The sequence below is a fragment of the Augochlora pura genome, chromosome 5 (genome assembly GCF_028453695.1).
Source record: "Augochlora pura isolate Apur16 chromosome 5, APUR_v2.2.1, whole genome shotgun sequence".
Taxonomy (NCBI): Eukaryota; Metazoa; Arthropoda; class Insecta; order Hymenoptera; family Halictidae; genus Augochlora; species Augochlora pura.
This window is the reverse complement of record NC_135776.1, coordinates 17,047,838-17,061,038: the sequence shown is the minus strand read 5'-3', so window position 1 is coordinate 17,061,038 and position 13,201 is coordinate 17,047,838. Positions and strand designations below refer to the sequence as shown.

General features: G+C 41.9%; 2 protein-coding genes across 5 annotated transcripts in view; both read left to right on the top strand.

The window, feature by feature from the left end:
- The window catches only part of LOC144470065 (soluble guanylate cyclase 89Db-like), an 8,243-nt gene extending 8,082 nt beyond the window's left edge, over positions 1-161 (top strand). Inside the window, exon 4 of the mRNA XM_078180873.1 lies at positions 133-161. Within this exon, the coding sequence (XP_078036999.1) occupies positions 133-161 (29 nt within the window). The remainder of the gene's footprint in view (positions 1-132) is intronic.
- Positions 162-312: 151 nt separating this feature from the next.
- The window catches only part of LOC144469897 (protein RUFY3), a 47,049-nt gene continuing 34,160 nt past the window's right edge, over positions 313-13,201 (top strand). Inside the window, exons 1-10 of one of the 4 annotated variants that reach the window (XM_078180618.1) lie at positions 449-509; positions 1,521-2,744; positions 4,291-4,469; positions 4,553-4,662; positions 5,958-6,165; positions 6,260-6,423; positions 6,521-6,683; positions 6,759-6,875; positions 8,197-8,337; positions 12,422-12,519. In XM_078180618.1, coding sequence (XP_078036744.1) covers positions 2,507-2,744; positions 4,291-4,469; positions 4,553-4,662; positions 5,958-6,165; positions 6,260-6,423; positions 6,521-6,683; positions 6,759-6,875; positions 8,197-8,337; positions 12,422-12,519 — 1,418 coding nt within the window. In that variant the 5' untranslated portion in view covers positions 449-509; positions 1,521-2,506. Of the gene's footprint in view, positions 510-1,520; positions 2,745-4,290; positions 4,470-4,552; positions 4,663-5,957; positions 6,166-6,259; positions 6,424-6,520; positions 6,876-8,196; positions 8,338-8,815; positions 12,565-13,201 lie in introns of those variants that run through there. The other 3 variants (XM_078180619.1, XM_078180616.1, XM_078180617.1) reach the window with 3 other exon arrangements.

The following is a 13,201-nucleotide window of genomic DNA, read 5'->3' as shown; positions in this document are numbered from 1 at the left end:
CTAAATGGATAATTATAAGTCCTGTAACAAGATTTAAATCCAATCGATTTTCAAATTTTTCTATGTGAAATTAAAAACGCGTTAGATTGAGCGTTTCTTAAGCCTAGCCTTAATTTCGATAAACAATTTCAGCAGAAATAATAAAACCATTAACGAATTGAATATTCGCCTAACTCTGGTTGGACGGACGTGGCCACAGGAAACACAGATGGGAAACACGGTAGGGAGCACCGAGTATTGCGAGAGGAGACGAGAAAGCGAGGAGGCGCGCGCGCGCGCGCTCGCTCGCGTTCCCGCGAGCCTATAGTGAAACGTAAACATGGCCGCGGAGAGTAGCGAAGGTTTGCCAATATCTCCGTCCGAGAAATCGTTGTCGGGTAGTCTAGTGTCCGATGAAAATGAGAAAACTGTCTCGCGATCGCCGTCGACTTACTCGATTAGGGAGGACAAGTGGCCGGATCTGGTTGTTTCGAGGCCTAGAAAACTGGACGTCTGGTGGTTGCCGAGACGTGAGTACATAGCGCGATAGGTGCATGCTTTTCGTTCGTGTTTTTGGCGGGCGTTTCGAACGCGCCGGGGACGAGCCGCGGCTCCCCGTCGCCCGTTCTCTTATCGTGAAACGCCTACTTTTGCGTTGCCAGCTGACGACGTGCCGCCGCCTTGTTATAGATATCGTTGCGCGTGTTGCACGTCGTTCAACCGGCTGGCCGGCTATTGTTTACCTCCGTCATGGAGGATTACCGCGGGATCGATCAACGTTCAATCGGAACGACGCCAGTCGATCGCGTTATTTCCCACGGAAACAATTGCCGCAGATTCTGTGCACGTTGGTAATTGGTTAGGTTTCTACATCTTCGTGAGAAGCAGCCCTGTCGGTTAAGGCTGCTGCCGTCGTTTACACGGTTCATGAAATATTGACGTGTTTCGGTAGATCGGTCAATAATGTGCCTCTCGAGTAAACGGAAGTTGGCCGTTGATTTAACCTAGAACCACCCCATCTATTATTTTTTGGTGTTTGCCGGGTTGGAGGTGGCTGGAAGTAAAATCTTAGCGAGAACGAATTATTATTTATTATTTTCAAAATATAATAGTAAAATTGTATTTAACAGCACGTGTAAAACAGCATTTATTTATACATATAAAATAGTATTCATTTACACATTTAAAACAGTATTTATTTACATACATAAAACAGTATTTATTTACATATATAAAACAGTATTCATTTACACGTATAAAACATTATTTATCTGCAGACAATTAAAAAATGTTACGGGATGGTTCTAGGTCCAAACAATCAAATTAGCCGTAGAACCGTTTTTCTATTTACAATTCATCCGGCAAACGCAAATGCCTCTGGAATGACCCGATACTTGCGTGCAAAACAAACCTACATCTTAGAAATTGCCTATACATTTTACTGTAGATTCGTCGCGTTCGAAAACATGCTTGTATTAACCCCAAAGCAAAAGACAACATTCCCGAGTAGTTATGTATCCAGGCTGACACCGCATTTTCAGCTTGCTGTTCCAACAAAATGCATGTTACAAAACAAAAAAAGAAAAGAAAGCAAAACAAAATAACCTCGAAAAGTGGAATCTCAAAGCATTGACCTCGATAAAACAATCGATACGAATCTAATCTCCGCAAATCCACGTACGAAATATAAACAATTGATCGCACGATCGCGGCAAACCGGATCCTTCGATCCACGGCTGCCTGCATTACCGACGCCGTTGGATCACCACCAGATGGCAGCACGGTCCAGTCACCGCCTAGAGCGGGAATATTGATTAACGTAGGTGGAGGTATGGTCGGCGGGAGAATCAATATTACTTTTCGCCGGCGAGTGCTCGCCATTTTCGTGGTGATATTTTTCGTGGACGAGCGACGAACGGAACCACGCGAGTTTCTCCGGCTGTGCATCGGCTCCGACTGTTATGTCCCCGTTATAAAGAACCGGCCAAGACGCTAGACACCGGGCTACGATGTAGTATCAGTGGAACGCAGATCGTTTTTTTCCGCTTCAGCAAGTCTTTCTTTTCGCCGCTTCTACCGCAGTGTCTATATTTCTAATTGCAACGCACGCACGGGGTAACAAGCTCCGCCGTGTCCCAGGCCAAGGGAACGATACGTAAGCCGAGCAACGATACGTAACGCTGTGCCGATCGCACGAGAGAAGGAATCATCGAAAGTGCTATCACGTCTACGGAGAATTAAAGGGAGCATCGGTGCGACAGAGCGCAGTTATTGACGCGAATCTCGTCAGCTGATTGACCTCATTAAAAATAACGCGAACGGAAAGGTTACCGCGACCGCACCAAAAAGGCTAAAGTTTCATCAGCTAAGAACGGAATCGGAGCATCGGTCTCTTGGGACGCGTTCAGAGGTCCTCGCGATTGATTAGCTTATCCGAGTGGGATCGGTGACGACAGTGTGAGTCAGCTCGAGGAGAGCACCGACAAAGGAGTGTCCGAAGGGATAGTGACCGACCCCTGCGTCTTCTATGCGGCAAGATTCCCAGAACGGTCTGAAGATCAGGCCACCGAGCGACCACGGTGGTGTGCATCACGGTGGTGTCATGCTCGAGGAGGACATGGCTGGCGCGCAGGATACCATATACCTGTGCAATTTCCGGGTGTCCGTCGACGGCGAGTGGCTGTGCCTGAAAGAGCTTCAGGACGTCGAGTTCTCGTTGCAGGACTCGTTGCAGCGGTCGCCGTCGCCCCCGCTCGCTCTCAGTGGTATAAATCATCACCATCATCATCACCGCCACCAGCAACAGCTTCCCGAACAGCGAGAGCTTCGCGATATAATGCCACCAAGTCCGCCACCATTGCAGCACGTCTCCAGCTTGTGTCTGTACTCGATGTTCTCGCACTGTTCGCTTCACTCTTTTCCTTTGTCTTCCTTTTTTCTGTTCTTCTTCTTCTTCTTTTTACCATTGGTATCCTCCTCGCCTGGGACCCTGAGCGACCGTGTCACGCCAACTTCGTCGGTTCGATTAGCCTCGTATCGACGAACTGGTCCAACTGGATGCCGCTGTTCTTCTTTTGTTCCGTCGATGGCCCGCAATTATTTATGCGGTCGCGATGATATGCCGATGGCTGGTCCTATGGACTGTGCTTGCCTTGTTACTTCTTGCCGCGGGATTGGAAAACTTGCTTTTTGGAAAACTGTGCATTTGCTTCGCTTTGGTTCAATTTTATTCCGGGGAAATTGATCGTAGAGTTGATTTTTGTGGGGTCACGATATTTTTACTTTTGTACAGTATTGTTATCTTCGTTATTAGGATGGTTAAATGTTCTTTTAATTGTGACGATTCCGTAGGGGTGAAAAGACGCAGGTAATTTAATTAACCCCTTGCAGTAGGATTCTTTTCGTAGACTGGTTGATTAATATTTCTTGACATTTTAGCGACCTTATACATTCTTGTATTGTCATAGTATTAGGGTTAAATAATATCTATTTTATTTATTTCATTTCTTTTATTCGTCGTGATACTGCAATAATAGATAGCAATTTATTGACTTATTTTTATTTCTACATCTCGATAACAGCTGAGATAAACTCTGTTTCTAATTAGAAGAAATTCAGTATGGATCATTTACGAAATCTTCAAGACGAGCTTCACTCGTAAATGTAGGGGGTTAAATAAAAGCTACAGGGAATAACATTAAAAATAGAAGCAAAAATCGTGTAAATTCGAAACTGCAGCAACTCGAGTCAGTAGACGAACGAGCTCTTCTCGTTTCAGCTCCGTAGCATTGTCTATATTGTCTAAATGTCGCTAAACTGTATCGCGACTGGTAGATCCAATTGAATTGTTGAACGCTTGCAATCGGGTTTCGTTTAACCACTTCGCTCCTAGCCTTTCGACCACCTGGTACTACTCCGTACGCTATCCTCTGTTTCTTTACGACTTCGGATCGATGCTTCTCTCTTTAAACTTCTTTCTCTGCAACTGGCCAGTGGAATCTGTCTCCTAAGTACGCTCGCGGACCTGTCTCGCGGCCTTTTCTTAAGCACGGTATTTCGTTTCGATGATTTTCCGTTGCCGCTTCGTTCGATATTCGCATTCATCATCCCCATGTATCATCTAACCGGCGGATTTGCTCTACGAGAGCGTTACAGAAGAAGAAGCAGGAACGATCGTAATTGACGGCAGTTACGGTTGAATACGTAGAGAGAGGGAGAGAGAGAGAGAGAGAGAGAGAGAGAGGGAGAGAGAGTGGGAGAGGTTTAATTGCATGGGCTTCGAACTGGAACAAGAACCTATTGTTTTTGCAGCACGGGACCCAGTCATCATCGAGAGGAGTAATCTCGTTAATATTTCGAAGCTGATCGTGAAGGAGCTGATCGAAACCTCGTTGAAATACAGTCGAATGCTCGATTCCGATCACATGCCGTTGCAGCACTTTTTCATCGTTCTCGAGCACGTGCTCAGACACGGTTTACGACCGAAGAAGGTAAAAATCATGCCTTGACAATAAATCAGGACGACGGTTTTTGGCAAAAGGGAGACGGCGTTTTAACCGGCCTTCGATTTCAGGGTCTCCTCGGACCCAAGAAGGAGCTCTGGGACATACTACAGCTCGTTGAGAAGTATTGCCCAGAGGCGCAGGACATTACGTCCAGTATTCGTGATCTACCTACTGTTAGGTATTATTGTAATTTTATTCTTGATCTTGCGACAATACGTTGCAGTTTGTAGGTGATGGTATTGGACTGCGGAAGCTTATGCTAAACGGCGAACGTGTTATGTGTAAACGAGATCTGTGATGTTAATATGGAGAAATATTAGTATGGAGTACGCTTGCTTTATTTGTTTATATGGGAGCTTTGTGAAATTCGGGAATTATTTCAGAATTGGGTCTTTTTAATAATTATGGTGTCAGGGGCCGGGATTATTGAGAAACGAATTCTGTGTAAAATTTTGTTGAATAATATATATTTAAGGATGTAGTATATTTTTAAGAATGTAATATATTTTATGTGATGTAATACATTCTTAAGGATGCAATACGTTTTTAAAAATATTATACATTTTATTTGATGTAAAACAATTTTAAGAATGTTATACATTTTATTTGACGTAATATATTTCTTAGTAATGATAATACATTTTTAGAAATACTACTTTTCTTAAATTTCAAAAATGTATTGTATCGCATAAAATATATTACATCGTATATGATATATTACAGTGTGTCGAAATTTCAATGAACTAATCTAGCCTCAGAGAAATCTACATTTGCATAAACTTCTGCAGTTCTGTAATAATTGTAAATAAGACAAATTTATATGGTGTCCCACGTATTTAAGTATGCTTGAATTCAATTTTATAATGAAGTAAAATTATAAAATTGAATGCAAACATACTGGACCGCTCCAATAAAAAGGACAATTCATATCAGTTTTATAAATTTCATTATAAAATTGAAATGAAGAGAGATTCTTAAGTGTCATATATTGTTAATATACATACACTGCAAAATTGTTAATATCTAAGCTGAAAGAAGCTAATCGCCAAGAATCTGTGCACTATCATCACACGGAAGCTTCTCAACCCTCATGCGTTCCTCAGAGTGGTAATTTAATCAATTTAACGAACTTATATTATGAAATAAATTTCTCTAAATCGTACAATTATAAACAATTACGATACATCAATAATCTTTCGCTTAAAAGTGTCAAGTAAAGATTGATGAATTCGAGGATCTACCATGCAACCAACCCTGAGAAACGCACGAGGATACGAGTCGAACATAATCCATCCCACATACATTCAAAACTACTACAAACAACACGCAAACAACGATCTACAAACTATCCAGCAAGAGCCTATCAAAAAGAAAACAACACGAGTGCGACCGGTGATCGAACACGCTTTCCCCACTGATCAGACTTCTTTCCAGCGGCTGAGGACACCGGTGTGATTGCGTTCGCATTTTCAGGACCGCGATGGGTAGGGCGCGCGCATGGTTGCGCATGGCGTTGATGCAAAAAAAGCTAGCCGATTATTTGAAAGTTTTGATCGATCACAAAGACGACTTATTGTCGGAGTACTTCGAGCCGGACGCTTTGATGATGAGCGAGGAGGCGATCGTAATAATGGGCCTGTTGGTGGGCCTGAACGTGATCGACTGCAACTTCTGCGTGAAGGTTAGTCCACGATAGTTTCGCGTCCCGGTCGGGGCGAACGACGACAGACACGAGAAGGATTCGCCTGAGAACTGTTTTGCGACTGTTGCGACAGGAAGAAGATCTCGATTGCCAGCAAGGTGTGATCGACTTCTCGCTGTACCTGCGCAACAGCAATCACATACCCGGCGAGTCCCCGGACGACGAGGTCGAGAACGACAATATGACCACCGTACTCGACCAGAAGAATTATATCGAGGAGCTGAACCGCCATCTGAAGTAACAAAATTTTCTTTCGATTCCGGGACTTTCGTTTCCGACCTAACGAAAACTCGCCCCGCTTCGTCAGGGATATTGTATTTTCCGTCGATTTCAGCGCGACCGTGACCAATCTGCAAGCCAAAGTGGAATCGTTGACGACCACGAACGCACTAATGAAGGAGGATCTGTCGATCGCCAAGAATAATATATTGTCGCTCCACGAGGAGAACAGGCAATTAAAGAAAGATCTGGGTATCGAGGTGAAAGACACGAACGAGGTACGACCAATTTCGTTTCAGGCGGCGTTTAACGTGACTAGCGTCACTTCTCCACGGACCTTTTTTTCGTTCCAGAACGGAAAACCGCCTATTAAGATCACTGAAACGACCGCGGAAATCGAGGAACTCAGGAGTAGGGTGGAGGCTGAAAAGAAAATGCGACAGGACGCGGAGAAGGAATTAGAGTTACAGGTGCAGGATCGTTTCGATATTGAGTATACATTGTCCCTGCGATTTGTTCCTGCAATTAACGAATTTAAATTCACGTTATCGGACGAAGTATGCGTTCACAGTGCTACGTGATGCTGGTTATGTGTTCGATGCTTTATCGAATGAAAATCAGCTTCTAATTTCTTGAAATTAGATATTTAATTTCTAGTTTCTTGGAATTTGATATTTAATCTTTCATATCTTGAAATTTGATATTTAATCTCTAATTTCTTTAAATTAGATATTTAATTTCTAATTTCTTAAAACTAGACATTTAATTCCTAATTTCTGTTAGCGTAATTATTGGACACGCTGCTAAGTTCTTTGATAAACTATTAAAAATATCATTATCAACACGTGGCATTGTAAATGCATACTCGTGCAGATGTTTGGTTGTTGCGCCTAGAGTGATTCTTTCGCAGAAAAATCATTGTTATCGTGATATTATTTAATTCGATTTAGCAATTTGCGGTCATATAGGTGTGAAACTGGTTAAATTAATTTTTGTTGAACGAAGAGTAATATTAGGTTGGAAACTATGAAACGGGCGTCGCAGCTGTGCACAGAATAAACGGAAACGCCCGTTTCATAGTTTCCAACCTAATACATGATATGCAAAGATTATATAAGAAAAACAAAATTTATTAATTCTTTTTGTCAAGTTTAGATACATGTAACGCAATATTTTGATCCTATGTAAAATATAAAAAACAATTTAGTAGCGTCGTTGGCTGAAAGTCGATATACGACCGCAAAGGGTTAAATTGATCGAACACAGAGTCTCCCAAAATTATAATACTTATACAACATGTTCCAGAGGTCATTTCAAGTAATTTTCTCCTGTACAAAAATGTTCTTTGTGGCTTTGTTTACGAGTTATTAATAAAAAAACAGTGACCAATGAGAGGCTTTAGCTAATCTCGCCTCTCATTAACCACTTTTCTCATTAATAATACGTAAACGAAGCCTCGTATCACATTTTCTCCGAGGAAGAAATTACTCGACACAACCTCAGCAACATTAGTACTATTTTATTAATAATTAATATCAAGTCTATTCGTTATTGATAATAAATTACAAATAATATTGAGCCATTCTGTACAAACGGATCTTTCGAAATCTAAATTATTCCGTAAAATTAGTATCACTCTCACTGGATAGCAAAATTTGGCGTGGAACTTCCAAACATCGTCGAAGATTCTTTCAAATATTTCCGACAAGTCCCCCCCCCCCCCCCCCCCCCGCGCCCCCCCCGACGACGTTTGAAACGCGATTTCTGACGAGCGACTTTTCTCTGGAACAGATCAGTATGAAATCGGAAATGGAGGTGGCTATGAAATTGCTGGAGAAAGACATTCACGGGAAACAAGACACGATAATATCGTTGCGGCGTCAGCTCGACGAGATCAAACTGATTAACTTGGAGTTGTATAAAAAGCTGCAGGTGATGTCACATACTCCTTTTTGTGCGTTAATCGTAACGTGGTGTGCTCGGTTCTAGACCAAAAAAAAAAACAAAACAAAAAAAAAGACAAATTTCGTTCCCACGTGGGAAAAACCGTCGTGTCCTCTCACGACGTAACGGAACAGAATTCGGAACGGCCAGCGCAAGAAGCTGTAACCTCGTTGCGATTACCAAAAAAAAAAAAGAAAAAAAGAAAACAACCTGTTCATTGCATGACCAAAAAAAAAAAAAAAAGAAATCATACAATTCCCCCCATCATTGCACCTCTGAAGGAAACGCTTCGGCGACACCACGTATCCTAAAAAAAACATATGACCAGCTTTTGCAGAACGTTCTAGCGAATCCTCCTTTAGCATTCCGTTAACTCCTTAGCGGTCTACGTGGCGCTAAACGGGATTGTGCTCTTCGGTAGCCAATCGAATTTTATCCCTTGTTTCTGGACGTGTTTCCGTTGTAGGAGTGTGAGCACGAATTAACGCAGAGAGGTGAACTGGTGAGCCGGATGCACGCGAAGACCAGTCAGATCAGCAAGATCCTGAATAACCTCGAGAAGTACGATCACCTGATGAGGGAAGGGGACAGTATTCGTAGCCCGCAGAGTAGTGTCTCGAAATCGATTCTTAACAAAACCAGTCCCACGTCGCCGCGCGGCTGTCCGCCGACGGGCGCGTTACCCGGAGCCGTACACCAGCAATCGCCTCCTAACAATCAGCAACAGCTCATTAGTAGCCAGCAGAAGCCGGCCAGTCGACCCACTAACAATCACCAATCATCCAATAACGATCAGCAATCCTCTAACAATCGGCAAGACACCCGCGATAATAGCGAACCCCGGAAGGCTGACGCGGAAGGCGCTAACGATGACGGTGCATCGTCCAAGCCCGATAAGAGCCCGGAACGAAGCCCGTGCAACGGCGAGGCGCCTGCGGCCCCTGACACGGCCCAGGAGCCCGCGAATGTATAAAACGATTTTTTGCCTTTCGAGAATGGTTTTTATACTGTACACCATTGACACACTTCGTTTAATAATCCTGTCTCAAGGCTGTACGAGATCAGCAACTGTTTTTTTATACGCATGCTGTGCTTCCGGAAGGTCCAACGACATGTTGGCAGCCGTTCCCGACATCTCCGTCGCGCACCGTGTCGCTAAATGTCGTTTTAGATTTTTTCAATGTCGGACGCTCGATGTAACTGTTCCACGTTTACTCGCAATCGATTGATCGACGCTTTACCGACAGGCTTTTTATCCCTATTTAGAGTCTGTTATTCGATTATCGTCGGAACCAATAATTTAGTTATTTCGGTGAACATTTACTCTTGTACGCTTATTTAAATATTAGTTAAGAAAATATAAAAGTGTCAGTAAACTTGAGTTATATGGTATATTATTCTGTAATAATCGAAAGCGAATAATATAGAAAGCATTTTGGCAACGGTTAATTCTTAACAATCGGTACCAGTGAAATGTTTATCGTTAACTGACCGGTCGGTGAAGCGTTAAAAAAAATCGTTCTCTATGTCGCGTTCGAATGTTCCTGCTGGGACTGCGAACCGCAGAGCCTAAACACGCCGGATTCACGGTCCTGCCCGAGTTGGACATTTCGGAAGCATCGCGCGCACGACGCGACTATAACAAATTATAAGCTATAGAACTCTCTTACGGAACTTCCTATATACGAAAACGCATAGATGATTGACGGAATATCAATCGAATTATATTGACGGTGAATTATACGGAACGATTCACGCGCGATATCGGTACACGCTTTCTTGACACGTTGAGCGCCGGCGTCGGTCAGCGGTGACTGACACCGAACTCCCCGTTCAGGCCGCGTCAGTCACTGGCGACTGACAGCGTAAAATATGATGTAAAACTAAAAAAATGTACATTGTTTCAACTTGTTATCTGAAGTTTGTTTAAAGTCCTCTGAATTTTTATTTAACACTGGATTCTACTAATCTATTTTTTATGGAAAATTTTCATGGATTCAATGCATCGAGTAAATTCTAAATTTGCGAGCAGCGCGCTTCGCATTGCTGTACCACGACACCAGCGTGCGCGCGGCCTGACGGGGATTTCCTTATTATAATCGCGTGGCGCTCAACGTTCAAAGGAAGTCTCTATCGAGAGGTGTGTTTCGATTTACGACACTCTATATATATATATATCAAATTAGCTGTGCTCTCTGTTACCGCATAATTGCGCTGTTAATGAAATTTGCTATTCACAAATATCGAACTATCGAAGACAATAACGTCAATAGAGGTTTTAACTGTATTTACGCTCCTTTATGATGTTCGATTGATACGCGGTATGCCGCCCCCCCCCCCCCCCCCCTCCCCCACCTTCGTTCGGTTTCGATTGTGTTCATTGCCGTAGTAGACCTTGAGCAATTCGTTCCGCGCGAACGGAAATAAATTAATTATCGTGTCATTCCAGCAACGATCATTCTTTACTGCATGGTTCATTGTTGAATGAGCAGAATTTTACAAATTCTATACGTCCAGTCGCGGCTGAACTGGAATTGTTCGGGTCTCGTTCCATGGCCGGACTGCGGACATTTATGCGAACCTGTTTTTTTCGAGAGGGGTAGTTGATTTTCATTGTTCCACAGAGATTAAGCTAAATTTCCGTTCCTGTGAGATATAGAGCGGCGGGACAAAGCTTAAATTGAATTCGATCGAGAATAATTCTTTCCAGATCTGTCCGATTAATTTTTATGTATTTTAATTCGATTAATGTTTGAATGTTATCGAATGCAATTCTCATTTCTTGATTTTGTCCAGTGTCGACGTATTGATTCAATTCATCTTGTTTGAAACGGTCTTCTAATTGTTTCAACACTGCATTTGCACGTTTTTGAACCTTGTTTTAATTATTGCGTACGTTATTATATTATTACGTGTATTGGATTATTACGTTACTGTATTATATTACATTACTGTACTATATTACGTTACTGTATTATATTACAATACTGTACTATATTACGTTACTGTATTATATTACAATACTGTACTATATTACGTTACTGTATTATATTACATTACTGTACTATATTACGTTATATTACTATATTACTGTATTATATTACATTAATGCATCATATTACGTAATTGCGTTATATTGCATCAATGTATTATATTACATTATTGTATTGTGTTACATTACTGTATTATATTACATTAATGTATTATGTTAGATTATTGTATTATATTATATTACATTACTGTATCATATTACATTATTGTATTATATTACAATTTTGCATTATATTTCAATATTGTCTTATATATCTTATATTACATAATCTGTAAATGAGCCCGAATTAGTCAAAAGTCACGCTAGACAGATAATATTCACAAGAATCAGAAAACAAAGCCCCTAATTCAATATTGAAAGCGTGAAACATGCGTTTGCAAGTTTCAAACTATAATGAACATAGAACGCTGATTTTATGTTTATGAGAAGAACGAGTTGCAATTTGAAACTCTGAAATGAGTTAAAATAGTATTTAAAACGACAATTCCTCGTTGTCGCATAATGTCCGCCATTTACGAATAAAACGATATATGTAACACGAATTACATAATATAATTCAAGTTACCGCCGCTGCTGTATTTTCTACAACGAATCGATGTACTGTAAATCGCATAAAATCTACAGTCCGGTCATGGCGAAATGCAAGATAGAATGACGCTTGTTGGCAGGCGATCGATAACCCTTTCCAGAGCTCGATCGAATGGATTCACTTTTGCATGCTTTTCGACTAATTTTACCTATACATATAACATAATATATTATATATATATATATAGCGCAGTTTCTTACGTCGCTCGCAATTCCTCTACGAGGGCCACTTTTACACCGAACAACACGCCAAACAAAAAAAGAAAAAACAAGCCAACTGTCCACTGGTCGACACGTCGACGGTTTGCAAATTGACTCTGTAACATGTAATATGATGTTTCTACGCATTGTACGATTTTCAGGGGCGACACAACCGACCGAGAAACGAACGCGATCCCATTACGCTTTTCACTGAAACAGAATTTATTTCAGGAGTGCGAAGGCTCGCTTAAGCATAAGACAGAACTGATCACTAAATTGGAGGCTAAGACGCTATCGATGACTGAGAGCATCCAAAAAATGGATGAAAAGTATGTTTATTTGTCTTTCATTAGTTTCTTAGTTGTATCTCATAAGCACGACTGAGACTCTCATCGGTCACTTAGGTCGTAGTCGAAAGCGAGTTACGTTTCGTTGCATTCGAGAAGCAGATTCCGGAACGGTTGCATCCGCACGATTCTCTTGTACAGTATCTCTCGCTTGATCTCACTGTTGTACGATCTCACGTTGTTCTAGTCACACGTACGATCATCGTCACGGTAATCGAATCATCATCCACGCGAAACGAGAGCCTCGCCGCTACGAACGCGTTCGCTTGCCGCGAATATCCGCGCGAACTTTTGGGATCTCTAATCCGCGAACCGCGAACCAAAATATATATCATAGATCGCCGCGCGAAGCGTTCGTCGCGACGAGGCCTCCCATCGCGGCGACAAACTCATCCCCATCGATGCTGTTGATCGACTACTATAAAAATCTTTTCACTTTCTTTGTTTCTGCTCCAAGGAACTTAGCCGGGCAAACAGAAACCAACTAAAACGAAAGCGAAAAAAAAAGAGAAAAAAAAAACGAAAAGAAAACACACGGAAAAGTTAACGAAAGTAGAGAACAAAAAAAAAAAGATACCTACCGCGCGTTGTTACGTTTTTAGCGTCCGCGTGCAAAAGTGTAGTCGTTGCGATAAGGAACAGATTTTCTATTAGACGCCCCCCC